The sequence below is a fragment of the Cephus cinctus genome, unplaced genomic scaffold (genome assembly GCF_000341935.2).
Source record: "Cephus cinctus unplaced genomic scaffold, Ccin1 Ccin1_scaffold0715, whole genome shotgun sequence".
Taxonomy (NCBI): Eukaryota; Metazoa; Arthropoda; class Insecta; order Hymenoptera; family Cephidae; genus Cephus; species Cephus cinctus.
Genome location: NW_014333334.1, coordinates 73,743 through 99,358, shown reverse-complemented (window position 1 = coordinate 99,358; position 25,616 = coordinate 73,743). Strand labels below are relative to the sequence as shown.

The 25,616-nt window shown below is 44.1% G+C and overlaps 3 protein-coding genes and 1 long non-coding RNA gene across 18 annotated transcripts in view; 3 read left to right on the top strand and 1 right to left on the bottom strand.

Annotated features, from left to right (window-relative positions):
- Positions 1-13,036, top strand: part of LOC107270247 — an 85,436-nt gene extending 72,400 nt beyond the window's left edge. For 8 of the 12 annotated variants that reach the window (XM_025087661.1, XM_015745092.2, XM_025087660.1 and 5 more), the window contains 13 exons: positions 2,401-2,625; positions 4,539-4,631; positions 5,113-5,373; positions 5,655-5,735; positions 5,906-6,055; positions 6,394-6,661; positions 6,735-7,522; positions 7,610-7,840; positions 7,980-8,489; positions 8,662-8,844; positions 8,923-9,025; positions 9,112-9,246; positions 9,952-13,036. In XM_025087661.1, the coding sequence (XP_024943429.1) occupies positions 2,401-2,625; positions 4,539-4,631; positions 5,113-5,373; positions 5,655-5,735; positions 5,906-6,055; positions 6,394-6,661; positions 6,735-7,522; positions 7,610-7,840; positions 7,980-8,489; positions 8,662-8,844; positions 8,923-9,025; positions 9,112-9,246; positions 9,952-10,064 (3,141 nt within the window). In that variant the 3' untranslated portion in view covers positions 10,065-13,036. Of the gene's footprint in view, positions 1-2,400; positions 2,626-4,538; positions 4,632-5,112; positions 5,374-5,654; positions 5,736-5,905; positions 6,056-6,393; positions 6,662-6,734; positions 7,523-7,609; positions 7,841-7,979; positions 8,490-8,596; positions 8,845-8,922; positions 9,026-9,111; positions 9,247-9,649; positions 9,729-9,951 lie in introns of those variants that run through there. The other 4 variants (XR_003060482.1, XM_025087663.1, XM_025087658.1 and 1 more) reach the window with 4 other exon arrangements.
- A 151-nt stretch (positions 13,037-13,187) lies between these two features.
- Positions 13,188-17,493, bottom strand: LOC112494737. 2 transcript variants are annotated; one of them, XR_003060484.1, is made up of 4 exons: positions 17,357-17,493; positions 14,158-14,367; positions 13,870-13,958; positions 13,188-13,614 (listed from the first exon to the last, which is right to left on the bottom strand). It is a non-coding gene; the product is annotated as an uncharacterized LOC112494737 (long non-coding RNA). The 2 variants fall into 2 exon arrangements; XR_003060485.1 differs by having other exon boundaries at positions 14,158-14,311; positions 17,357-17,491.
- Positions 14,142-19,019, top strand: LOC107270251 (endochitinase). 3 transcript variants are annotated; one of them, XM_015745098.2, is made up of 9 exons: positions 14,142-14,223; positions 16,322-16,393; positions 16,456-17,020; positions 17,159-17,282; positions 17,380-17,577; positions 17,731-17,812; positions 18,050-18,261; positions 18,347-18,640; positions 18,708-19,019. In XM_015745098.2, exons 2-9 carry the CDS (start codon positions 16,330-16,332, stop codon positions 18,831-18,833), a joined length of 1,665 nt encoding a protein of 554 aa, XP_015600584.1. In that variant the 5' UTR covers positions 14,142-14,223; positions 16,322-16,329; the 3' UTR covers positions 18,834-19,019. The 3 variants fall into 3 exon arrangements, with proteins under 3 accessions (XP_015600584.1, XP_015600586.1, XP_024943436.1); XM_015745100.2 differs by lacking the exon at positions 14,142-14,223 and adding an exon at positions 15,123-15,274; XM_025087668.1 differs by lacking the exon at positions 14,142-14,223 and adding an exon at positions 15,913-16,072.
- Positions 19,020-19,379: 360 nt separating this feature from the next.
- On the top strand, positions 19,380-24,773 carry LOC107270254. Its single transcript, XM_015745103.2, has 6 exons — positions 19,380-20,150; positions 20,408-20,700; positions 20,773-21,014; positions 21,087-21,302; positions 21,396-21,580; positions 21,655-24,773. The coding sequence occupies exons 2-6, from the start codon at positions 20,474-20,476 to the stop codon at positions 22,069-22,071; spliced, it is 1,287 nt and encodes a 428-aa protein (XP_015600589.1). The 5' UTR covers positions 19,380-20,150; positions 20,408-20,473; the 3' UTR covers positions 22,072-24,773.
- The last annotated feature ends 843 nt before the right edge of the window (positions 24,774-25,616 follow it).

Below are 25,616 nucleotides of genomic sequence, written 5' to 3'. Positions count from 1 at the left end.
CGCCCGCTCTACAGCCCTTTGCCCATCTCCAGCGGGGCGCCGGTATTTCATCCGGGCTTCTGCCGGTCCGCGGAGACGTCTCCGTCGGGTCGTCTCCTCTGCCGGGCAACTCGGTATGTCGAGACCATCTCCCCACGGCAGATTCGAGCACCTCGACCTCAACTCTACAATAACGAAATCTTACGAGAGCCTTGACGTAACTGTACGAATCAACCCGAGAGCGTAGCTTCTGAGCAGGGTGGCGACCCGAAGGGAACCAGAAATCGAGAACGTTATCTGTATCGGTAACCGGAGACGCCTTGGGACCGTGATTCGAAAAATCACGTCACAGTATACATCTATACATATAAAGATCCCGTAAAAGGATGCTGCTGCTCCGAAGGTACCAGAGATTCGCACCGCTTCATCGACACCCTCAAACATTCTCGGCCCCTCGAGGAATCTCAGCTGTAGTTCGCTACCAGCTAACTCGGCACTGTAGCTATTCAACGGGATGAGGAACGACTCTCTCGAGGGCTGCGGAACGTGCCTACCCAGGAGAGCCAACTCCAAGTACAAAATAAAGGTGTACCATCTCCCTGAGCAAGAGAGAGAGAGAGAGAGTGTGTGTGTTGGGGGCCAGTAGAGTACACCGTTCAGGCAAAAGATATAAAACAAATGGTCCATGCAAGGAGGAGAATCTCCGAAAGGCTGCGCCCAACGTGGCAACTCGCCAGTCTTTTGCCGCCTTGCGGAGCATCCAGCGAGTGTGCGAGTGTGCGAGTGTGCACCTTAGCGATTCCACCAGAGGATATTCCTCAGTCGAACGGATTCCTTCTGTGGAAACTGCCTCAGCTCCACAATTCCGCAATTCTACTGGTCAGTCCTGCTTTCGATACTCTTTCCTCTTTGAAATTGACTTCGGTTCACCATACACTTGTTTTCTACTTTCTATTTAAAATCTAACATTAACTGTGAATTTGGCTATCACGGTACGTACCTGCCATCTATTAAAGACACTGTATATTTCCTTGTCCAAATTATTTTTTTTATTTTCTCATAGTGTCCAACAAAACTGAACTGCACGTGATTTTTCGATCGATAGATTCATAGATCAAACAATGCTGAAGCAGTTTCTCGTGCGAGAATTTAGTTTTCTTTTAAAATAGAGGGAGAGAGAGAGAGAGAGAGAGAGAGAGAGAGAGAGAGAGAGAATGAGAAAAAGAAGGAATAAAATGAAATAGACAGATCGTGAGGCCTTTGTCTTCTATCGAAGAATCCAGTGGAAATTGTACGATTCTCCGCAGGATCTTTCGTCCCCCCAATCCCGGCTTCTGCCTCCTTTTCTCTTTTTTCGCATTGTCACATACTTCCTCGGAGCAGTGCGCTAAGTGGTGCTAAGTGGGAAAGAGAGATCTAACGTGTCAGAGGAAGAGAGGACGGTGGAAGAAAGCGAAATGCAATGGCGGAAAATAATCCATAGTCAGGATTGGAAGGAAAGTTGCTTTCTATTAGCGGAGAGAAGAGAAGAAGAAAGAAAAAAAGAAATAAGATAGAATCCGCCATAAAGTTCCATATCTGCTTCGAATCGCAGCGAAGTAAGCAGTCGATACTTTCACAGGAAAGTAAGATCGATCGATCGTCAATCTGCCGTAGATCCAACGAATGTTCCCTGTTTCACCTATTCGCCTGTTTTTCTAATAGAAAATTAATTTCCAGTCCCTGGAATTCCAATGTGGCAACTTTCCAAGTCTCGTGCACGTCGCTCTAGTCTCTAAGTGCGCCTGACGTGTCCAGCGTTCTGTCCACCGACACGTGACACGTGACACGTGACCTTATGACGTGCATGTACCCGTGCGTGCGTGTTTTTATATACAGGGTGGGACATTTATAGTGACCAAGTCCGTTGTTTTTGGAAACGAAGCTAGATATAAAACAAATGTGTCAGACAGATGTTTAAGTGTTTCCAAGGAGGTCGGAAGATTTCGTTATTGAATTTCACTATGACTCGAATTCCTTGTAGAATGAGGTGAAGGAGGGGCGGGGGGGGGATAGTAGATAATAGATCATGCGTGCTCTAGAGAACTGATTTTTTTTAAATAATTGCATCGTCGCATTGAAAAAATGAAAATTGACTTTCGGATTACTATGACGCCTGCACTCAGGAAGGAATTCAATAACGGAACCTTCCGGTTCCCTTGAAACCCTGCAACTTCTGTCTGTAACATTTTTTTATATCTGACTTTGTTTCCGAAAAAATGGAGCTGGTCACCATAAATAGCCCACCCTAGTAGCCTAGTTATAAATTTATTAATTTATCTTCATCATGCATTACCTGTTTTTCTATTTTGTCGTTATTATTTGTTTTGTTCTCTTCCTCCTCCTATCTTGTCTCCTACGTTTCTCGACGTCAATCAACAGCACGTCCTTAATACAGCGAGGGGAGCCGCCACAGGAACTGCAACCGGAAGTGGAAGTGCAAGTGCAAATGCAAATGCAAGTGCAAGTGGACTGGTACAGGTATCGGCTGGAGAACTTTTGGGCAGGACCCACGAGGAACTTGTGCTCCTGCTAATTCAGCTGCGTCGACAAAGCGCGACGCTTTGCAAGGCGATGGAAACATGTAACATGGAAATCGAAGCGCAGGTTACGTCTTGAAAGTGTTAAATTGCAGGGAATTGGCTTTTGAGGGGGGTGTAGCATTGGAGCTTAGTAAGGAGTAAGGAAAACCTGGGATCTGGTATATTTGAACGGGGAGTAAGGGCTTATGGTGGTGGTTGGTATTTCTCTACTCTTGAAGAACAATCCTCTCGAAGCTCTTGAAGCTCTTGAAGCTCTTGAAACTGTTAAAGTTAAGCCCGTAGGGGCGTCCGGTTATTCACTTTACACGAAATGCCGATCTGCTGATATCTTTCTAACATTTCCTTCCCACCACTGGCATGTTATTCCTACTTCGGCTGCTACTTTTCCTCTCCTCGTGCTTCATTCGTGTACAACAATGATCGCCAATTTCTAAACATTTAAATACTCTTCGCTGAAGTAGCAGTGGTACGTACCGTCGAGCATGTTTTAAGCGAAATCGTGATGATTCCTCTTGAGGTGCTATTTGTCTTGATGTCCCTAATCCCGGAATCCCGGGTACACCCGCGACCCGGAGAACGTGTAATTGAAAATACGAACAACCGGTTGGACTTGAATATTACTTGGGAGGCGACAGGAGACTACAGGGTGAATTTAGACGCCGTGACGCCGTGGCCGTCGTTGTCCTCCGGGCACGTAGACCTTACGCGACCTACCTCTTTACCAAACTTTAAATAATATTCAATAGCACATTTCTCCCTTGATTCGGCAGTTTAACTTTTTTTTTGTACAATCCATCCCGCTTGTATGTACTTACTGACACGTCACGTGACAAGAGACGCTGATTCAGGTTCTTCGCTTCAATTGAACACATAATTCCAAACAAATTTCTCTCTCGTACAACAAAAAGGTTAAGGGAAAATAAAAAAGCGTCCCGAACGCCATCGTGGCGAATTCTCGTAGCTTGCGATCGGTTCGTGAACTAGACTGGCAAATTGTGATCGTTACAGCCATTATCGCCTGGAGTCCGAACTATAATAGAGTGTAAAGGGGGTCACCCAGATAATCCAACAACAATAGGAACGTCGTTTTGCAAAAAATACTAACCAGTGAGCAAATTGAAGACCGTGCTGGAACCCACCCGAAGAGAAAATTCCAAATTCCTGAAACAACTACGAAAATATTATATTTTTGGCTCGCGTCGATTAAAAAATGTGGCTCCGTCGTACGACATAGAGAGTCATTGTGGCTAAATTTTATTTACCGACGTAGACCCAGATAAATGCCGGTCACTGGCTGCCATTGTGCTCCCACTGTCAGAGATAGTCCCCACTATCCAGACATTCACTGACTGCTTGACGGCGGGACGCGGCGCGGTGGTAACGTCAGTGGTGCCCAAGTCAGCCGTTCACTTTCCAGAGACTGGCTTTCTGTGCTGACAGTGAGGGCACAGCAGGCCACAGCAGGCCACAGTAGACGCAGTAGACGCAGTACCAGTTCAGTCTTCGGATCCTGCCAAGGTCCCGTCCGTGGCAGCCACGTATAGAATATCGGATGCAGTTGCGCTCACGTACGTCGCTGCTCAACGTTCAAAGAGAGAAAAGACAATAGAAAGGGAAGAAATAACGTTAAATCTGATTAAGTCAAAGATCGACCAAGCGATAGGATCGATATTGATTTATCCTAGACCGAATCCAATTAAGCATAAGAAGGGATCTTTGGTGAAGCCGCGTTTATTAACGCAATACGGGCCGGAGTTTGAATGAACGCAGTCGTAAGTGGTGTTTATCTCCTAGGGATAACCGGTTTCCTGGTGCAGCGCGACACGGAGACGGTGTAAAGAACTACGCTCGCTGGCTGCTGGCTATGTGCCTGCCATCTCTCCCTGCACCTACGTTCCTCCGTTCCTGCCTTCCTCCGATCGGAACCGCCGCGATCAAACCAGTAACCAGAGTCTCTTCTCTTCTGTTGTCATATAGGCTAGACTGGCCGAACTGGATACCCCCAGGAGATTGGAGAACTTGCAAAAGTTGGAGGAACTGAAGAAGCATCTGATGGATCTTGAGAAGCAGGTACGTCGCTGCAATGACTAATGGAGACGCCTTTTAAAAATTCAATAAAAGGATAAAAGTACATGGAGACGTAGCAGAGAGTGTAGTGGACCTGTGGATGATCCGACGGTAACTTTTGACTCACGACTCTTGACTGTTGACAAAGGCCTGGATGGCCTTTGACCCCGTCCCGTCGACAGCCGAAAGTCGGTAAATTCAGCTTCGGGTGCCGAGGATAGATCCGCCTGGAGAAGAACGGGATCAGAGGAAGAGGATGCTGCGTGACAATCGCCTACCTTCATTCTTTTTCTAACTTCCTCCCAATATCCTTGACGACCTGGCCTTTCCTTCTTTTACAGTCTTATTTCTTTTCTTCGACGGTTCCCGCTCTTTGACACAGTCACCAGCCAGGCCTCGTAGCCTGATTATCAGTTAATGTTCATTAGCTAACGAGCTCAGAAAAGCAAAGGACGAATGGAAGAGAGTTAATTAAAACTTTCAGTACGAAAAAGGCAAACCGCTGGTGAATCTGGTGGACAATATGGTGAAGCTGGGATCGCTCTACAATCGTGGAAGTCAGTCAACCGGCAACGGCAGCGTATCCGGTTCGCGGCAGGATCTTCTTCAGGCGCAGGAGCAGAACAAGAGCGCCCGGGCGCATCGCGATCGCCTGGAGTTCAATCAGCGGCTCCAGGAGCAGCGACTGCTCGCAGAGGAACGTCGAGATTGGGATCGGCTGAGTCCCGATCATGGCCAACTGCAGGTAGATTGTGTCTTATTGTTGGAAGAAGGAGGGCCTCTATCTCGGTCTCGAACTCTCGAGTGAGATATCGCGATGTAGGGACGTGCATAGGGACAAGCTCTTACGCGGCTGCGACACTCGCTTGTCTCTCGCTGGTATCAATTTCTCAAGGTGCCCCGACGCACAAGAGACCAACTTGCCTAGACGCGCAGTGTCGTAGCTCTAGAAACCGGAATCTTGCGGCTGAAAGCCGAGACGCGCGCAGACCTCGGGGATGATCTTGGTAACCTTGTACGTTGCAGGCTAAGGTACAGCAACTTTATAAGCTGGACCGGTTGCTGCAGGAAGAATCCGGAACGCTGCACAGTCTTCAGCAGGACAAGGTAATTCGAGACGGCACTATTGTTATACTATATAGTAGTGTCCCTGATAGTTGCTACCGTTGCTGTGTGTTACTATTTTTTAAAAGTAGCTGCCGGCGACGAGCCAGTCCCATTTTACACGAGCGCACGCACGTTAAGTATTACATATGGGAATGCTTTGCGATTTCTAGGAAATATTGGAAAAAGCCCTGGGCGGCCTTAGGCACAAATTACAAGGCAGCAGGAGCAACCCGGCGGAAGTTGAACGTTACCGGAAGCAGCAACTACTGCTCGAGAGAGAACTGAGCCGCGTCAGACTTCTATTGGCTCACAACTCAAAGGTCAGTCCGAGGAACTGTGCTAAAAGTTTTCCAATTTTTTAATTCCTCCTCTCTTTTTCATCATACGGTTTCACTTGGTTTTACTTGGTTTTACTTGGTTTTACTTGGAGAATTAGGGTATAGAAAAGTCAAATAACTTCTTGCTGGGAAAATTAAATCCGCCATTCATTCTTTTCAGGTAAAAACCGTATTCTTCTAGGTAAATTCACTCACCGCAGTAGATCATTTTGTCTCTTGTTTTGGACGCTTCTTTTATCCGTTGGCCACTTCCTTTGACTGGCTGTTTCGTTCAAGAGAGACGGCCCGGCATCTTATGGCCTGCGTGTGAACTTTTTCAGAAGTTGGAGGAGACCGTAGCCGAGAACGCACGACTGGAACAGGACCTGGTTGTCCTACGGCAAAAGTTACAAGCCTCCAGGAGATACGCAGGAAACATGTCCAGAGATCCTTCGGGAACGACCGCCGCTTTGGAAGCGGAACTGCGTCGGGTTCAGCAGTTGGTGGGCGACCTGCAAAGACAAAGGCAAGAACTCAGTATCCAGGTGCGACAGCTCACTGAGAAATCGCACAGCCTGGTGCAACAGATCAGACCTCAAGCTGCTCCAGGTGAACGTAAACTTCATAAAACTCTAATAACCTGGTACATAACGTGCACACTAATGCCGCCTTCCACTTAAAGCTCCCCAGGTTCATCAATCCAAAAAACGCAGTCAGAGTTCCTGGCTGGAAACTGATTTAGATTCTGGAATGACCCTGGACCACGGATTAGATTCCCCATCGAGTCCAGCCTTGTCGACGTCGCCTCGCGCTAGACAAAATGGAAGTCCTCATCGGGTGCATCTTCCATCGCCTCAGTACAAGGATCCTCCAACACCTTACAAAGAGAACTCACACTTGAACCATCATTTAAGCAACTCGCATTACGGCCATCACGTTCAGCAGAATCAGCAGTTCGCACAGACCCACTCGCCCCAGAACCACATCTCCAGCCTCTCGCCTCAGCTACGAGAACAGATCCAGCAACATCAGTTGAAGCAGCAGCAACTTAGGGATCAGATACAGGGCAAGGGCAGCAGCCCAATTCAGAAGAGCGTCACGCCATTGTACATTAATACGGATCCACGAAGACAGCCAGGAGATGGTATAAAAGGTAGCGATCCTATTTTGAATGGGCCTATACCACCTCCCGAATACGTACCACCTCCACCACCCCCTCCGAGCGAGGAGGCGCTCATGAACGGCGGCTACAATCAGAATGATGAGAATAAGTTCATGGGTATTATGCAAAATCGCGAGAAGCAGGAGATCAAGACAGTCAGGATAGTGAAGAGAGAGTCCGAGAGAAGGCAGAGGGATCGCGGCGACAGAACTGGAAATATCGGAATCCCACTGACAAATGGACTTCCGGCGCCTGGAGGAGCCAAGAGACTCGGCGAAGATGAATTTGGCGGTTCACAGCAATTTGAAGTAAGGAATCTTTTATGGAATGCAATTTTTCACCTCACGTCTATTTTTCACCTCTATTCCATACGTCGTTTGCTTTGGTCTTCTCAGAAGGCTCAGCTGGGCAGAGTAGTCGAGGAGTCCCCGATGATGCACGCCCAGAGCACGGTGCAATTATCCGAACTGGACGATGTGCAATTTCAACGTAGCATGTCATTGCCCAGAGGATTCGGGGGTCAAAGGTCACAGCCAGGATCACAGCAAGGTCCCGTACCGCCACCTCCGCGCAGCGACAGCATGAATGCACTCCGGAATATGATGGTTCGCCGACACAGAGTCAGGGTGAGTGGTTTATTGGAATTTTTCATTCCATATCCCTTCGCGTCCTCCTGGTGCATCGTCATTCTTATTATTCTTTTTTTTCGGCCAGTTATTATTTAAACGATTTCTCTTTATTTGACGTCACTTGGAATACCCACAGTTTGAGAGTCACGATGCCAGCTCGGACAGCACCCTGTCGCCGTACACGGACAGTCCGACCTCCAGTTCTCAGCTTCCAATGAGTTCGCCAAACTATTCTACAAGTCCGTCTTACAGTCCGAGTCACCAGAATTATTTGGCGCAGTGCGCCAGGGTACCGAATCAGCAGACACCCTCGCAATATTATCCCCACCCTGGTAGTTACCCAGCCGTGAGGAACGAGAGACACCTGAGCCTGCCTGCCGGGAGCCCCGGTGCGACGTCACCCAATCCGATAAGCGCCCAGGAGAGGCTCTTCGGCTCGGCAGCCAGTATCACTAGCCTATCAGAATCACCTCAGCTATCGCCGGTCTTCAAGAGTGAGGCTGCTAAGCAGATCATCAAGGAGATGACAGAGAAGAAGTCCGAGACCTCCGTCAGAAGGAGGCAGATACCCAAGGAGAAGAGGAGGCACTATACAGTGTCCAGTAGCAAACCTGTATTTGATCTAGAGGACACGTTCTCGAAGATGGTATTTTTTGTTTCTTCTTTTCATTTTTTCACCGGCTCCTTCTAGTCCTGGGATTTCCTTTTAATTTTCACGTGCATTCTCTTTGAAACTGCTGTTTCTCTGTCCAGCTGTCTTTCGCTTGGTTCAGGATTCTCGTGACTCCGTTGAGAGAGACTTTTCTCGATACTTTCAGGGAATGGGAAGAGCGAGAGATGATCTCGATATGGAACGTGCACTGAGGCCTAGGATAAATGCACCGGATGTCGTGAGGTCGACCCTAAGTCACAAGGAGCTCAAGTATAACGAGAGTACCATTGACCAGTTGCTAGGGACACCCAACAAAATCTTCATCCCTGAGCGCTACATTCCTGAGCAGGTATTCTTTCGGTTTCTTTTTTTTCCGAATACTTTTTTGTCGATTCAGAATCTGAATTATAGTGCCGATTTTTTGCAGACTCCGGAATTAAGTGCCGAGGAGAAACAGCAACGTTTGAAAAAGGCCGAGGCGATCAGGAAGATGCTATCGGAAACGACGGTAACGGCGCCCGGAGGAGCCGGTAAGTCTCTTCGGTGTTAAACAATTTTCAGTGCAAAATGAGCTGAATCGCTAATTGCTAATTGCCAACTGCTAATTGATTCGCAGAGGATGAAGCGAGCCTTGAAAAATCCGATAAGCTTAAGCGGAAGGTGGCTGAGGAGAAGAGGCAGAGGGAGCATATCCTCCAACTTAATCAAATTCTAGCGAAGCAAGTTATGGAGAAGAGCAAAATGGTGGCTGGTACGTCAGAAAATAAAATTTAAAAGGCCACATTGCGCCCGGTACTATTGTCATTGTATTTTTGAAAATTTTCCTTTATATCATGCATGGCCCAGTCATCGTTTTATTAGCCTAGCCGACGTGTGACGAGCATGGCCAATTTTATATAACTTTTTTTTGGTCCTTTGACAATTACGAATGTATGACATTCCGTTTTCTTTTTGTCACTTCGAATGACCTCCAGGAGAATCCGAGGATCCGCTCAACGGGCAGGGCACGGGGTCCTTCAGAGTCTCGTGGATGTCAAAATTTTAAGAAATTTTCGGCAGGATTTTGGCGTTATCGAAAGTGTGACATATCGTAGGAGAAACTAGTTTTGCCGATTTGTAGAGAGTGTTGTTTGGATCGTTTGTGCTGTGTGTAGGTAACCAGGCGCACTGACTGACAAAAAGCTTCCTCCATCTTCCCATGTAGGACACACACACGACATAATCGTTTTTCAGGTTTGTTTCATGTTTTTCACTTTTTTTTTTCTTCTTTTAATTAATACATATACCATGATTCCTTTGACTCATCCAGTTCCCTTTACCTTTGTCCTGCACTTGTGCAAAGTTGGATCGTATTACTTGTGTATTATATGTATGCCTAAACCCAGTAACCCACTGGTTTGGTACGTCAATGAAGAAGGTTAGGTTAGCTTACCATTAAAACGATATTCCTCGACAGTACAAGCCCTGACGACGCTGCACCTCACTCCTGAGCTGAGCTTCGAGGACGAGGATCTGTCGCCGGTAACTCCGTTGCCACTCTACCAACAGAGAGAGAATTATTACTCCTAGGCAGTAGAGCGGATTCACGGATGAAGAAATAACTGACAAGAATGAGAGCAGAAGGAAATTGGCGGCTGACGAAGTGTGCACAGGGCCACTTTGGAGAAGGCCATAACGAAGAATGTCCAAGTTATTATCTAACTGTAAAACATAGCGTCTAGGGATATCTCGTAGGACGGGACAAGATATTGTTATTAGGAGGTCATTAGTTTATTACGTATCAGGTGGAATTTCGGAGCACTGCTGTACATACGTAGCGATCGTGGCGGTGCTATAGGGCTATATAGATGCGTTAATGATAATAATTAGAAATTAGTAAAAGCGATATAAATGAAACGGACTGAAGACTTTAATCGGCGTGAATCATTAGTCAATAATACCTTGCAATGAGTCAGCATGTCACGTGGCTCGCGAATTTTGGGACTCCTTAAACACGACTCCCATTATTCTCGCACAATCGTCCATATTTAACGTTTTCGTTTGTCTCTTTGTTCTTCCCCGTCGCCCCGCGCACACGCGCCCTACGAAAACTAGACGCGTCACGTGCCTGGGATCCTCATCAGCATCAATCAGGGAATCGGCGACTGGTACTGGAAGTTCATCGAAAGATTTCCTCGAGATTCCACTAGACTTTGCCAAAAAAATATTTGTGATCGCGCGTCGAGCAAAGTAAATGACATAGAGTTTAATAATTACGGGCGAACAGTGTAGTATAGAGATCTATATGAATTATACATACAACATGCATCTATGTGTACATGGTCCACGCATACGTATGCGTTAGGAAAAATAAAGTTGACAAACCGGTCACATATTAATACGTAGTCAATCATTGACATTACTTATTGTCGTTTTACGCTTGCGTTATCCACGTAGAATATAATTAAATGAATTTGATCTTTGCCGCGATTACTGTAGTTATAATTAGTACTTAATGATATTTCCCAGTGAAATTCCAGCAAGATATCACATTGTTCATTGCTGACCACGTGAATCCGGAAATCCAAAAATCCACCACATAAGAGAACTTTCGCAAGCGACTGGTATTCACGTGTTATTCCTTGAAATTAACTGTATCGTCGAAATTCCGAAGCGCCCTATACCTGCCACGGGTGGGACAGAGAGCGTCTTATGTGCGCGCTGGTGCGTTAGAGAGGGACAGATACATTATTGACCCGAATTACTGGATAGAGACACCTGACACCTTTAGGGAATTGCCTCCACTGTGCTGCTGCTGTCTTCTATCCTATCCAGAATTCTACTCGCCGGCGTCTCTCTCCATCTCTTGAGAACACGGGCATCGCCATAACTCTGTCTCTCTCGCACTCACGGTGAATTTAAAAAGTCAAATTTTTCAATGCAAACTGATTTAGTACTTCCAGTACCTGGTGCCGCTTACACACCTGTAAACGCGTACTTCAATATTCTTTGGAAATTTTCAATGGATTTCGTTGGATTTGTTGTTTCACATTTATTTTCACCTTTTCATCCCATTGGTCTTGGCTTGGTCACCCAATGGCTTCGGTACGGCTTTAAGAGAAAATAAATGGGGAAAAGGAAGAACGAAAGAAACCGCAGCAGCATGCATACTGATGAAAGTTCTACTAGACTCATTAGCGACTGTACCTTTTAAATGGAGAATGCATCAAAGGTTGGGCCTACTACTGACTGTGTGAGTGTGTGTGTGTGCGTGTGTGTGCACGTGCGACTGTGAAAAGTCAAATCTGCAATAAGAAAAAATAAAAAAGAAACATAGGCGGTACGAGCAGTGACTCTTAAATGCCCATAAGGACTGGACACCTGGCCAAGAAGAAAATCACCACGTGTGATCACAAATATTAATTTTCGGTAAACAGCAGGACTAACAACCTCATGGATCATGGCTGGCGCAACGATACGCTCGTCTTCTCGATTAAGAAATAATAATAAGCTCGAGTCAAAATACATTCTTGTTGCTAATGTCAAATTCCTGGACGCCACGCATTTTATTCGCTCGAGAGGGGAAAAAGGACTAAAATTGGATAAATTCGACGTTCACGTATGCCAAACGAAAGGCCGCCGAGCACGACGGCTTGGATTAGATCCAAGTAAGAAGCGACAGACTAAGATACACCAATATATTACGACGAGAGATCCTTATTATAGGTTTATATGCGTATGTACATAATAATAGCAATTAGAGAATAGAGGATATTGACGCGTGGGAGCGCAACGCCACAGCGACGTAGTATTTTCAAATGGCTTCTTTCCGACAGTTCCCCATGGATGAGAATAAGTAACCCGTAGAATTTTTTCATTATCGGACCAAAACCAACCAAAAGAAGACGCTTCGCCGCTGTGGCGTCGTGACGCACAACCACTATTCCACGTCCCAGCAGGATGCTCGTCCTCCTGGTCCTTGGCCTGGGCGAATTGGCCCGATACAAGGAAGCGCCAGGAAGGACACCACGAGAATCCCTGGCATGGAAGGATCGACATTATAGACGCTCAATTCTATTGTTTTGACATTATTATACAAATATTAATCTGTTGATTATTGCATAGTTATTGTATATTATGCAGCCATTGCGTTGTATTTCGTAGATAGGCCAACGAATGCTAGACGCGTAAAACAGTAAAACAGTAAACCTATTGAAGCAGGGTGGGGCAGTACTTGTGGCCGCGCGAAGGTGGGAGATTACAAGGAAATGATAAGCGAGAGTGACGGGCGAGAGGAGGGTGACAGCAGCTTTACAAAGAATTAGAAACGAACATCGAATCGAGAAACAAAGAATTAGATCCGATACTTTTAACTTTCTTCAGCGTTGCTTCGATCTCCCCCTGCTTGCCCCTCCACGCTATTCTCACTTCCTTGTGGTTTCGTGTGCTCTCACTTTTTTCCTTTTCTCTCTCCTTCCCTCTCGCTTCGTCGCAAGATGCCCACGACGATATGTCATTTAATGTTATTACTGTTTCACGACAAATAAAAAAACTGGTTTTTATATCATGGCGTTCAGTCAATATCTTTGCCCCCCATCTATGTAAATGCAGTATCGAAACTATCGCAAATGCTTCGTTTTCGGCGCAAAATTTATTCCTCTTGATCCTCCCGTTTCTTTTTTTCGTAAATCCTTCTATCTCTATTTGTTCCACACAATTCAAGTCGTTGCGAAGACGTTGTGAACTCTGAAGTTTGCGAGCATCGCGGGGTGGATGTCCTCCAGTTTGGATTAATACCGGTTCGTTCAGTTTGTCCGTTTGTCATGCGCGTCGATGACCAGCATTGTAGGATCCAGAGCCCTTGCCAGTGATAAGGAGGATCCTTTGCAGCAATAGCAGGAGATTGCAGAATTCTACTGACGCGAATTCTACGGATGGAGCGAAACATGTCCTGTAGAAATTATGGCTCAGGAGTCCAGCAGACAAGAAGACTGATTTCGATCCACAGGGGCTTCCTCCGGTAAGGTCCTCGAAGAAAATGCCAGCATTTAGCGACTCCTCTTGAATCCACAAGGAATGCTATTGGGCTGGGCCAGACATTCCAGGTTGACTCACTGCAGAAAACAAGCTAGCAGTCGCTCTGCAAGATAATAATTGAATGTCAGTCGCTTCCTTGGAACGAACTTGCTAGGAGGAATAGTTTTTGGCCTGGAAGCAGCGCCAACGCGAGCATTGACGCCAGTCGATTAGAAACATCATGGAAAAGAACTCTTGGGATTTAGGTTGACGTGTTAATCTCGTTGATCTTGATGCCATCGCCTAGAGTCTTATGGCGCTGTCGCTCATAATGACCTTTCGAGATTTTCCAAATTCCATTACTACCTGACTCCCTTACCTGATCATCCGATATTTGCCTATTCGCGCAATTAGAGCAACGCCAATATCCTTTCTCCATGTGTCGATTCTGCATCTCCTCCAAGAGACCTGAAATTCGACTTGATGGTGATCTTGTAACATCCTGAGGCTCCGAGGAGACCAAGAGGCGGAAGAGGTGGTGGATGAGGATCGAGGATGAGGATCGTAGATTGTGATGCTCACTGGGGAGCTGGTAGGGGGGAGGCATCAGGTCGACGAACCAGCCAATAGCGCGTTGCTCGTGCACCTGAATCCTAATGAGGCCCACCTTGGTATATATGCGATCACCCTCGGCCTCGTCGCCGATTTTTCCAACTACGCTGCTGTCAACCAGGTGAGTCCACTGAGTCCACTGAGTCCACTGTATCCGCGGTCAAGTTCCTCTTCCTGAACCGAAAAGTCTCCTCCGAGTTTCCTGGGAGCTGCGGAACCATCCTGTGATTTGGCGTGTATATTGATTTGATCCTCGTTTTTCGCTCTGTAGTTGAATCATACGAACGTGCAAGGAGTCAAGTGACATATTTATCAGCGTGTTTTATACTATAATACTTGTCGCAGTAATCAGGCGAATAATTTTGATATTTCCTCTTAAAGAGAAAATTCCTAGGCTCGATCGCTCGGAAATTAATAATTTCCATTAGAGAGCATTTAATTAGAGTACTTAATATCCTTAAGGAACCCTAAATCGCCGTCAATGTAGCTCTAGCAGTCTATAGGAGCTAATAAATTGGCATTGGAATTGGTACGTCGAATATTTGACGATTATCGCGTCTCGTAAAGGAGCCAAAGAGGCATCTTGTGAGATTTACCGTGCATCCTACGACGGGCGTCGGCAGAGCATTGCATTCTTGACACCGTTCGTCCCACCGCCCCGTCCCGAGCAATAGAAAGTAACGTAATTAATGACAACCGTCATTGCCGTCATTGCCGAATCTCAGGCACTTGAGAGAAAATCTCCTGGTCCTCCTACGTCATCTCCAGTTTTACTGCTCGTCCCTGATCTCAGGGCAACGCAATGATTTCGGGTTCCCGCGATAACGAGAGAGATGATTCCTGTCGGTAAGCTCCTCGGAGAGTAAACAAAAAAAAAAAAAAATAAAGTCGCGTCGCGTCGGCCAGCAATACAAGAAAGAGAGTTTGTATTCGTCGTGCGTAAAGCACGAAGCGGAATAGATGATGATCGAAGGCTACAAGAGCGACGCGTACGCTTCTGGCATTCTAATAAGTCCCAAGAAAAGGAATCTGCTGGAAAAGGAAGACAAGCGATGCCCATAGGTCGCCGAACGTCTCTTTTTTTATTTCCCATTCGTTTATTAGTTTACTGACATACGAGGAAGCGCACGCACGTTCGCGGTATGCAGCCAAGATAAATAAAGGACAGTCAGGTATTTTTCCCAAATTCCAAAGCTACGATCCAAGACCATTTTCGCAATCCACTAAGCGCCGTCTTTGTTCCCGAGTTGCCGTCAACTTCGCGATGTCCCCCGTAACCTTTACATTACTACTCGACTCGAAGAATCCAAGGACTCGGAACAATGGTGCATTTTATTGAAAAATTATAGAACTTCCTGAAGAATGGACAGGCCAGGATGTGTCTAACGCCCACGTGATATCCTTATTGCTGGCATATAAAGCAATCAAGAGAGTCATGCTGATTGGTGCAATCACTCAAAACAGAGGATAAATAGTTTTTGTGGTCGTTACGGTACCGTCACCGTGGAATTGCACAATGCTAAGAGAAAATCGATGCCCCTTGTCAAAAAAAAAAAAAAAAAAAAAAAAAAAAAAAAAAAAAAAAAAAAAAAAAAAAAAAAAAAAAAAAAAAAGAAAAAAAAAAAAAAAAAAAAAAAAAAAAAAAAAAAAAAAAGTAAAGGTACAGATAGCTCTTTCATCAACCAGAGAAATTTTCTCTCTCCCATCGAGGAAGTCTCTGATTTGTCGATTGGTTGGAGGGACTTTCAATCAATAGAATTATCCTTATTCGCATAGGAGATAGCTACTCCATTTAGCAGTGGGCTCTTGAGGAATCCACAGCAGATTAGTAGAGTCCTACTTTGAGAAGGTGGTCGCGTTCATCTTGGAAGTGCTCTATAGGCGTTCTACACGCTCCACACGCTCCACACGCTCCACACGGATAGGTGGAGCCTTGTTCTTAAAATTACAAGTTTAACTGGTTCTTATCGGTGGGTAAAACCAATTTCAGCCAACACAGTTGCGAGTACGGCGCTGCTGTCTTACGGATTGACAAGCGCGACAGGGGATTAGCATTACTGTATCACTGTATCAGATGATAAGCCAGATGATGGTTAACGGACTTCTGAGCGATGTCAGCGATCTTTCTTGCTAAACCGGTCGCCCTCGTCTTGATCCTCCTTGAAGGATGGAAATCGCGTGCGAATTAATGCCATCAGTTTATTTACTATCTTTTGCAGATCTTGCCATGGCCTGGACCGGGAAGCTGCTGATTCTATGCGGTGTACTCTTCCTGGGATGCGTGCTGGCCGGTGAGTCTCTACCTCCCGATGCTTCCGAAAAGCTTCGCCGTACCTGACTTTGCTCTTTTTAGAGGAGAAGAGTGAATCCGCCAGGGTCGCCTGTTACTTCAGCAATTGGGCCATATACCGGCCTGGAATTGGGAAGTATGGTATAGACGACGTGCCGGGGGATCTGTGCACTCACGTGATCTACTCCTTCATCGGCGTGAGCAACGTCACCTGGGAGGTCCTGGTCCTGGATCCTGAGCTGGACATTGATCAGAATGGCTTCAAGAACTTCACTAATCTCAAGTACAAGTTTCCGGGCTTGAAGACCCAATTGGCCGTGGGGGGGTGGGCCGAGGGTGGCCGCAAGTACAGCAACATGGTGGCCGTGAAGGAGCGTCGGGACAGTTTCATTAGAAGCGTCGTCGAGTACATGCACAAGTATGATTTCGACGGATTCGACCTGGACTGGGAGTATCCTGGGGCTGCTGACAGAGGGGGCAAGTTCTCCGACAAGGATAAGTTCCTGTACTTTGTCGAGGAGTTGCGCAGGGCCTTCGACCGGGAGGAAAAGGATTGGGAGATAACGATGGCGGTGCCCTTGGCGAAGTTTCGATTGCAGGAGGGCTACCACGTTCCCGAACTCTGCGAGTGAGTATAATCGGCAGGAAAGAGGAAACGAAAAGACGTGACGTGACGCCTTATCGCTGACGCGCGCTTTCCCTCGTTCTTCATATCAATCAACGATTCTTATTCGACCCGTAAAGAATTTCCATTTTTTTTCTTTAGAAACTTGAACTTTATACATGTGATGTCCTATGATCTTCGTGGAAACTGGGCAGGGTTCGCAGATGTACATAGTCCACTGTACAAGCGGCCACACGATCAATGGGCTTACGAGAAACTGAACGTGGTTAGTTGGGAAACGGATTATTGTATATACACATATATGTATACATATATAAATGAAAAGATTAATTTTCTAACCTCAACTCCGCATCACTATTCAGAACGACGGTCTGCAACTGTGGGTCGATATGGGCTGCCCAGCGAACAAGCTGGTAGTTGGAATTCCGTTCTACGGGCGCAGTTTCACCCTGAGCAACAGCAACAAGAACTACAATCTCGGAACGTACATCAACAAGGAAGCAGGAGGCGGTGCTCCGGGTAATTACACCCAAGCCAAAGGCTTCCTGGCCTATTACGAAGTGAGTGCATTAATCATCTTGTACCTTGAGATAATTTTTAAAGCCCAGCTAAAAACAGGAGAAGGATCGAACGGAAGTACGTGCAGCAATGACTGGCAGTCCATTTTTTTCCACTTACCCAAGTATCGTAGTAATTGATGTCATTCCCGACAGATCTGTCCCGAAGTCAACGATCCGGAGTCTGGCTGGACCAAGGAATGGGACGCCGTCGGCAAGGTCCCCTACGCCTACAAAGGTAAGAACAGAAGATCTGGCATAACTGATTATTTCTTGGGTACGTGAGTCACGAGAACCTTCTCATCTGCATACAATGGCCCTTGTACCACCTTCCACGTGAGATTAAAAAAGAAAAGACGATAAAGAGAAGCTGTCCCACGAAAGGCGACGCATCGCAAGATGCAAATGGAAACGCGTGCCCGAAAATGTGTACAGCCGACCGCCACGAATCCTGCTAATCGGATGACTTATTCAGGTACGCAGTGGGTCGGGTACGAGGATCCCAAGAGCGTGCAGATCAAGATGGATTTCATAAAGTCCAAGGGTTACGCGGGAGCAATGACCTGGGCTATCGATATGGATGATTTTCAAGGGCTTTGCGGGCAGACTAACCCACTGATAAGGATACTCCACGATAACCTCAGGAATTACAAAGTCCCAAGTCCTTCGTACAACACTACACCCAGGGTAACTGCATTGCTAGTCCGGACTTAACATTTTTTTTCTTCCTTACTTTCTATCCGCTGCGACGTAACTTCATTTTAAATTGAAGCCCGAGTGGGCCAGACCTCCCAGTACTCCGGCCTCGAAGGACGAAGGCAAGTACAAGCCTACGAAGAAGCCTCCGGCACACATTACCGAACCTACGACCAGGATCCCGACTCCTGCTCACAAGCCAATATCTGTCACTACGCCTTGGAGGGAGACCGAGGAGACGACGAAGCCTACGAGGCCAATGAAACCCACAACCACGACTGCCAAACCCGTGACTAATGAAATTGATGAGGATTCTAATGAGATCAAGTGTGCTGACGAGGACTTTATGCCGGCGAAGGATTGCATTCTGGTGACTTTAATGGCATTCAATTTACTATTTTTAAGATACCGATTCTTATGCATTATTTTCATTTCAGTATTACAGATGCGTCTATGGAAAACCATTGAAGTTCCAGTGTCGCGATGGTACAGTCTATAACACAGGAAAATTCATATGCGATTGGCCGGAGAATGCTGACCGCGAAGAATGCAGGAGAAAATAATTAGACAGACGGATCGTATTAATTATTTATAAGGAGGAAGTTAACTTTTATGAAAATTAGAGTAATATTAATTAATCGAAGACAATGATGACTCATAGGTTTTATATAGAGACTGAGCTGTACGGATAAACTACAGTCATAAGTAATGCAAAGTTATATATAATAAATATATTACAATATCTCTAATTTCATTTCTCATTTCACGACTAACGTTGATGTGGCAAAAAATTCGCAGCACATCGTGGTTGTGTCGTTGTTATATCTATATCTGTTACATTAAATATTCTAACCTTGCTATACGTAATTGGCCCTTTGTAATGACCCGAATACGACAGAACAAAGGACTCCGTAGACCGTATAAGCTTCGGCATATTTAACAGACTTCCAAAGGAGCGTAGGCACGTACTGTTGTAAGCATCGTGACGGTTAAATCCGGACACGCAAGGACACTGGGACGTGCGTCGATTTCATGCAGGAAGTTTCAACGTTTCATGCAACCTATGCCTACTACACTCAGCCATACGTACGTCCCAACAGTATTATCTCGCGTATCTATCGCATAGCGGGACTTAATAACAAAAGTAACAAGCTCGAAATAGGACGTCTCATTAAGTTTTCAAAACGGTATAACTCGTACAGACCCTCGTTTTCCACGGAATCGTTTAATTATTCAAGTATTCAGTTATTTCTATACATCGTGCCAGTAAAGAAACGTAAACCTTCCCGTTTAAAGTCTCTACCTTACACACGTATGTCAGGTAATGTACAAATTTTACTTACCAAAAGTTAACAGCAGTGCCAGCGATAATTGATAAATCCTATCATTTCTTCGGGCTCTTGTGTTTCCATCGTTCCATCGTCTTCGGGCAAAGTTCCCGAAACATTGTTGCAACGATTATTACACTGCAGAATTTACTTGACACGGGATACGAAACTGACGCTGTTATCACGAGTAAAAGATTTAAATCACTGCCCTAGAAAGGTTTAACGAGAAGGACCGTTGTAATTTGAACGGATTTGAAAAAAAGATGGCAGCACGAATGTTTCATCCTCGGTAGTTATCGGCTATTTTCGTGAATCTTCGGTTGCCGTTCCTTTCTATAATAAACATGTCTGTTTCTATCACCATCACCCTGTATCACCCTGTAATTGCTTGAGACAGGGTAGATACACGCGACAATTTGTGAATTATGAAGTGTACGCGTCTTTAAAGTGACTTTGCATTGCTGTTCAGATTTAAATCGCAGCTTGTAATCATGATTACTGCGAATGCACTGGCAGCCAATCCTTACATCAAGAAGCACTAGCGTGAGAGAGGTAAGGAACATGATTTCATACAAATTTTGACAGAATATCTTTGTGAAATAAAATTTTTATTAAGTTTTGGAAGTTTGGCTGTTTTAAATACCAGTGAGATTCAATGACCTTGTATATTTTGTAGTTTTGTTTTAAATCCGCTATAAAACACATTGCTGGACCCTGAAGCCAGGGTTGCATTACTTGGGTGAAGCCCTATGCCAGCTGCGTATATTCCATGTAACAATTATTACATTTCTTCTTATTCTCTGTAACAGGAAAAATGGGAATTTAGATGCTCGTAGAGGATTCACTGTGATCTTATTCAGGAGAAAAATATCATCATGGCTCGAAGCAGAAAGTATGGCAATGATACATTAGATGTTCTTAGCAGGGGATGTTTTGAGCCGTATGATGGAATCGCCTGTGGGCGTGTAGGCATCCTGGTTGTAATCTCAGTACTGACATTTCTCTTTGTAGTTTCCAAAATAATAAAATACCATGCATACAAATATTCTCAGATGCATCATTATGCTATCTTCTACATATCAGCTGTCCAGTGCATTATGTGGTATGCCTATTAAGAAAATGTGATTGTACTATCATGGGATTAACGTTTGTTTATTTTACTTTACTTTCGCAGTGCTGCCAGTTTCGTATTTGGCATAAGATATCCACAGTTGGATTTTACAACAAATTTTTTCAAATTACTGCAGTTTATTCTGATTTGTCACCTATATTGGTCAGTAGCAGCGAGCTCACGGCACAGGGATGATATAGTACAACATGTTGTTAATCCTGTGCTCTGTCTCTATACATTGTACTATATTACTGTAGTATTAATGGGAATGGTGGATATCAGTGGAACATGGACAGAATGTCTCAGTAAGTAATACATCTGTCTACTAATTTACATTTATTCCCCAAATGTTTACAAAATTCTTTTTTTTCATCCAGGACCCTACTGGCTGATGCTATCTGGTGCAGATTTTATAGCAGTGCAATTATTCGCAGTGGTAGCTCTGTACCTAACTCAAAACAACAGCCACTCAGCCATTTCAGCACTAATGCTACCAATAGCGTCCTCACAGACCCGCGACTTATGGCTCATCACAGCTGTATACGAAATTTCAGCAGTAGTATCCATAGTTTTTGATGCAGTTATGTCCTTTAGTAAGCAAATCCTACTGATCCTAGAGTGTTATGCCATGTGATTAAAATGTATAATACGTTGTGGTACAAGTGTCATACGAAAATCTGTTGCAGTGGGCCGAGAGGAAACAGGCTGTAGCGGAATTTACAATCATATTCAGCTGTATTTTAGTTCCCTGACGGTAATAGTGGTAGTGCTAAAATATTTCCTACCCACGTGGACACTCCTCAGCATCTTTCAACCAGTGTGTGTTAAATCACGGGCATCCGAGGTGGCTCTGACCTCTCATTATAATACGGTAAGTCAACTACTCGGAAATTCTGAGAATAATTTTACTTGATGCCACAACTTGACTGGCAAATACTTTTTCAGGACGGTACATGCTATAATCAGTACCGACGAATGTTCTTCTCGCAAAACGGTGGTCTACCCGTACCAATTCCCTATCCGACCATTCCGTATCCTTCGGAATCTCCAATATATGGTGGGTTCGGCGATTATTCTTATCCCGATAGTTCGCCCGACGCGTCTCCGTCGATAACTCAACGCAAAGGAGATATGGATCAGGAGTCTTATGGAGCATTTGAAAAGCACTTTATTAACATTGATCAAAAACGCGACACCTTGGAGAGTCAGTATAGAATGGATCAGAATCGACAGACTCTTGAGAGGAGTCTTAGAGTGGGCGAGGACAGGGAGGAATTCGAGAAGAAGGCGCTCCAGAAAAACAGTAACCTGACCACCATAAATGAGGAAGTTTGTAACAACGTGGACAGTCCGCAAGAGTGATACGTTGCTCAAAATTGTTCTAAGTCAAATTGTACCTAGTCGAAAGTGTGCCTAATCAGCAAGTGATTATGATTCTAATTACTTTTGAAGTATATCGACTAGGTATCGGTGGACACCATTCGCTGGACACCACTGTAGATGGATTACTATGGGGTTGTAGTAACCTATTATCGCAAAGTCTGAAGAATCGTGCGATACGTGCGATTATACTATTCCGTCATCGTTCTCGTGTATCATCTGAAACGAGATTTAGTGGCACACAAACGGAAGATACGAGTATAAGATGGCGGACAGCTCTTTTTATAAATACTCAATATAATTTCGAAATCGCGTAAGTATTGGAAGAACGATAACGGATACCGTTAAGATTCATTAAAGCGGTGCCACGGAATCTCATTCCATTAATAGATACAGATTAACTACTAAAATATTTTTTAATCAGCTGTGTAGCGTGTTTCAAACTACGCATAATTGTGATAAGAAAGATCTTAAGATCGGGTCGTATCGCCTGATCGACCTGAAAAAGAAAAAGAAAAGGCGCGATATTATTAGTGAAACTTTATCTATAGATCTTTCTATTAATTTGAGCAGATTGTAAAAAAAGAAGTATACTGGCGAATGGAGAGGGGGGGGGGGGGAGATAAAGGTATTCAAAATAACATAAAACAAAGAAGGTGACACATAACTGGCAGGAAGTCGACAAATAATCACATAACGAAGAACAAGATCTTTTTCTTTTTTTTAATGAAACTTAAGATATTCCGTGTGAGGGGAGGGGGGTCATAGTCACAATTTTTTTATTACAATCCTTTACTTGACCATGCGTTAAATTATGCAAAGTAATTTTTTCCCCCTCTCTATTAGCCAAACTTTATTTAGCCTAGAAAGTTTGACAAGAATGATGGCGAATTTCGTAGATTTATTTGAGATTTAGTAAAATTTAGAAAAATACTAAAATATTGACATTGCTGATAGCTACAAGACTGTATTCGTGAAACGAACGTGACGCGAAGCCGTTGTGCTTCCATCCTTTAATCTGATCTTTTAAGGATGTTTCCATAAGGTACAAGAAATTTTGGTAAAAAGCACTTATTGCTTTTTCTAATCCACAGAGTGTTAAGCCGCGAAAACATAATTCGAAAGTATTTAACCATCTTTCCATGTGCTGTGATCATGTAAATCAATGTAACGGGATCATCTAACCGATTACTAACCAATAGTACCAAATCGAGAGACATGCTTGTAACCATTAGAGCGATGCGTACAATTGGAAAAGTATCAATACGGACGATGAGATCTAATTGAATGGTAATCGAAATATGGGACGAGTTAGATTACGCATTAGCCTTAAATATCAAGCAATAGGGCAAGAACTACAATAGATCTACAGATAATGTCAGAGTCCTGTAAACGATGAAATACCTTTCGATTCTCATAGAATGACACAAAGCGCGCTGAACATGTTTTTCTCATATTTATTAAATTCTAACAGCGTTTAATCTTCGACTGTAAGCGATGACTATAGTACTTTAGCCGAATTTGCAGTAGTCCCTTTTTTATAAAAATTACTCGACGCCCTGCCTACACGTAGAACATATTTTATTTAAGGAAAAAGAAAAACAAGTTTCACATTATCCTGATGAAAAAGTCTCTAGAATCTCTTAGAATCGACTGTTTTTCTCCAAAAGATATAATAGGCGATAATGTCATTGAAATTGTTTCACGTGTAGCAGGTAGGGGTTCTCTACGCCGATGCAAGGAAAGGAAAACGATAGAACCAATATGTTAAATAAAATGCTGTGCCAAAAATCCGAGAAACGAATATAACGAGTTATCCCGCATTGCGTTATCTTTAGGCAATATATCGATATGTATTATCATCGTTTTATCAAAATTTGTGTAATCTAGAGCGATAAAAAATTTCGACTTATTTTTCGTATCTGCGGGCTTCTCTCATTCGTTGTTTTTTCTCTCGCTTTCACTACGATCGCAAGATAAGCGACCGATTGCATTCCAGTTCACGGTACGCTGAGAAATGGACTTTTCTCTATTCTTTAATTAGTCATTTAGTGGCAATCGGACTTTCCATAAACTTTTAATTAAGAATACGTCCACGACATCAGAATAGACCCATATAAACCATCTAATGCAGGGCATATTGGCTCATATATGTCTTAGACACGAGGTGGTTACATTAGGCTTAGGCTGCATTACGTTTATATACCATATTCGCTTAGTTATCGACTGCTGAAAATAACTTTCTCTCGAAAAATCAGAATAATTATCTACAAAAACGAAGTAAAAGGGATACGATGAGCCGAACACGGTAAGGCCCACATTAATATTGTTTTACGAGAAGACAGTCGTACAATCGTTGGCATTAGATATTGATTATTTATTGGTAGAAGAAAGTATAGTAGCTAATTGAGAAAAGAAAATGTAAACAGCATACACGGACGTGTGTCCGTATCAGTCTTTTTTTGTATATTTGAATAGGCGCTAGATCTTTACTATCGTAAAGACGTTAATTAATCGAACCCCATGATTTACATAAATGGCGTAGTTATTCATATACGTGATTTGTATATAGGTATCCATACATTTAATAAATTCACCAAGATAATATCTAGTTATTATATAATACTCATTCGATGAAGCCCTGTCGTTATTGTACTCTCTATATATATATCAATTGAGCATTATCTGTAGCACGTTGTTCTTATCGTTACCCTGTTAAATGTTAAAAAACATATTATTGTATTCCCTTACATAATGCTTACACCGTTTAGGTGACGTTGTACTTGTTACTTCCGTTACGAGAATGATCATACGATACAGAACGTGATACGCAAACATCACAGTATCAACTGCTAATTTATTTCGCTATTCTTTCTATTCCTCATCGTTCAGCCAACAATAGTATCTACACACGGTGGCCAAAGATAACAAGTATTCGTGTTTATTAATCAAATTTTTCTTCAGTCCCGCAAGGAATTATTGTAAATATCTATCAATCAAAATATTTGTTTCCGTAATGGCCGCAACTGCAGTGCGCAATAACATTTCCAACCTAAGAAAGAGGCGTCGGCCATGAATATGACGTTGAACGTCGGAACCTCGAGACGTCGACGACGAACATTCAACAGGAGAAGATGAACTCTCGAATAATTGTACACGCATAGAAATGAGGAATTGGCAAGTTATTCAGCAAGTGTCTTGCCTTATCAGTCGAGGACGGGGGACGCTGTGTTATCGAATTATGAATACTTTTATTCTGTTTTCCTTCTCTCTTATGCTGCCTGGATGTGTACATTAGAGCCACGCAATTTTTTCTTCCCTTTCGCGAGCAACGATATTTACGCGATGAAGACCTCTTTCCTACGTCAACGATCCGTCTCCTAACATTTGTGCGTGGTGGGGAAAACTCATATTCCCTCTATCAGTTTTTCTTTAAAATGTCCACAAACACCAGTATGTATGTATGTACACACATGCATGCTTTCTTGTACTCTCTCTCTCTCTCTCTCTCTCTCTCTCTCGCTCCT

What these genes read in the sequence shown, in the direction of transcription:
- LOC107270251 (XM_015745098.2), top strand. Translation starts at nt 16,330, where the DNA reads ATGGCCTGGACCGGGAAGCTGCTGATTCTATGCGGTGTACTCTTCCTG. An exon ending in GCTTCCTGGCCTATTACGAA is followed by an intron (nt 17,578 to 17,730) that starts GTGAGTGCATTA and finishes CATTCCCGACAG; the next exon opens with ATCTGTCCCGAAGTCAACGA. An exon ending in CGGCGAAGGATTGCATTCTG is followed by an intron (nt 18,641 to 18,707) that starts GTGACTTTAATG and finishes TTTTCATTTCAG; the next exon opens with TATTACAGATGCGTCTATGG.
- LOC107270254 (XM_015745103.2), top strand. Translation starts at nt 20,474, where the DNA reads ATGGCTCGAAGCAGAAAGTATGGCAATGATACATTAGATGTTCTTAGC. An exon ending in AACATGGACAGAATGTCTCA is followed by an intron (nt 21,015 to 21,086) that starts GTAAGTAATACA and finishes TTTTTCATCCAG; the next exon opens with GACCCTACTGGCTGATGCTA. An exon ending in TGACCTCTCATTATAATACG is followed by an intron (nt 21,581 to 21,654) that starts GTAAGTCAACTA and finishes ATACTTTTTCAG; the next exon opens with GACGGTACATGCTATAATCA.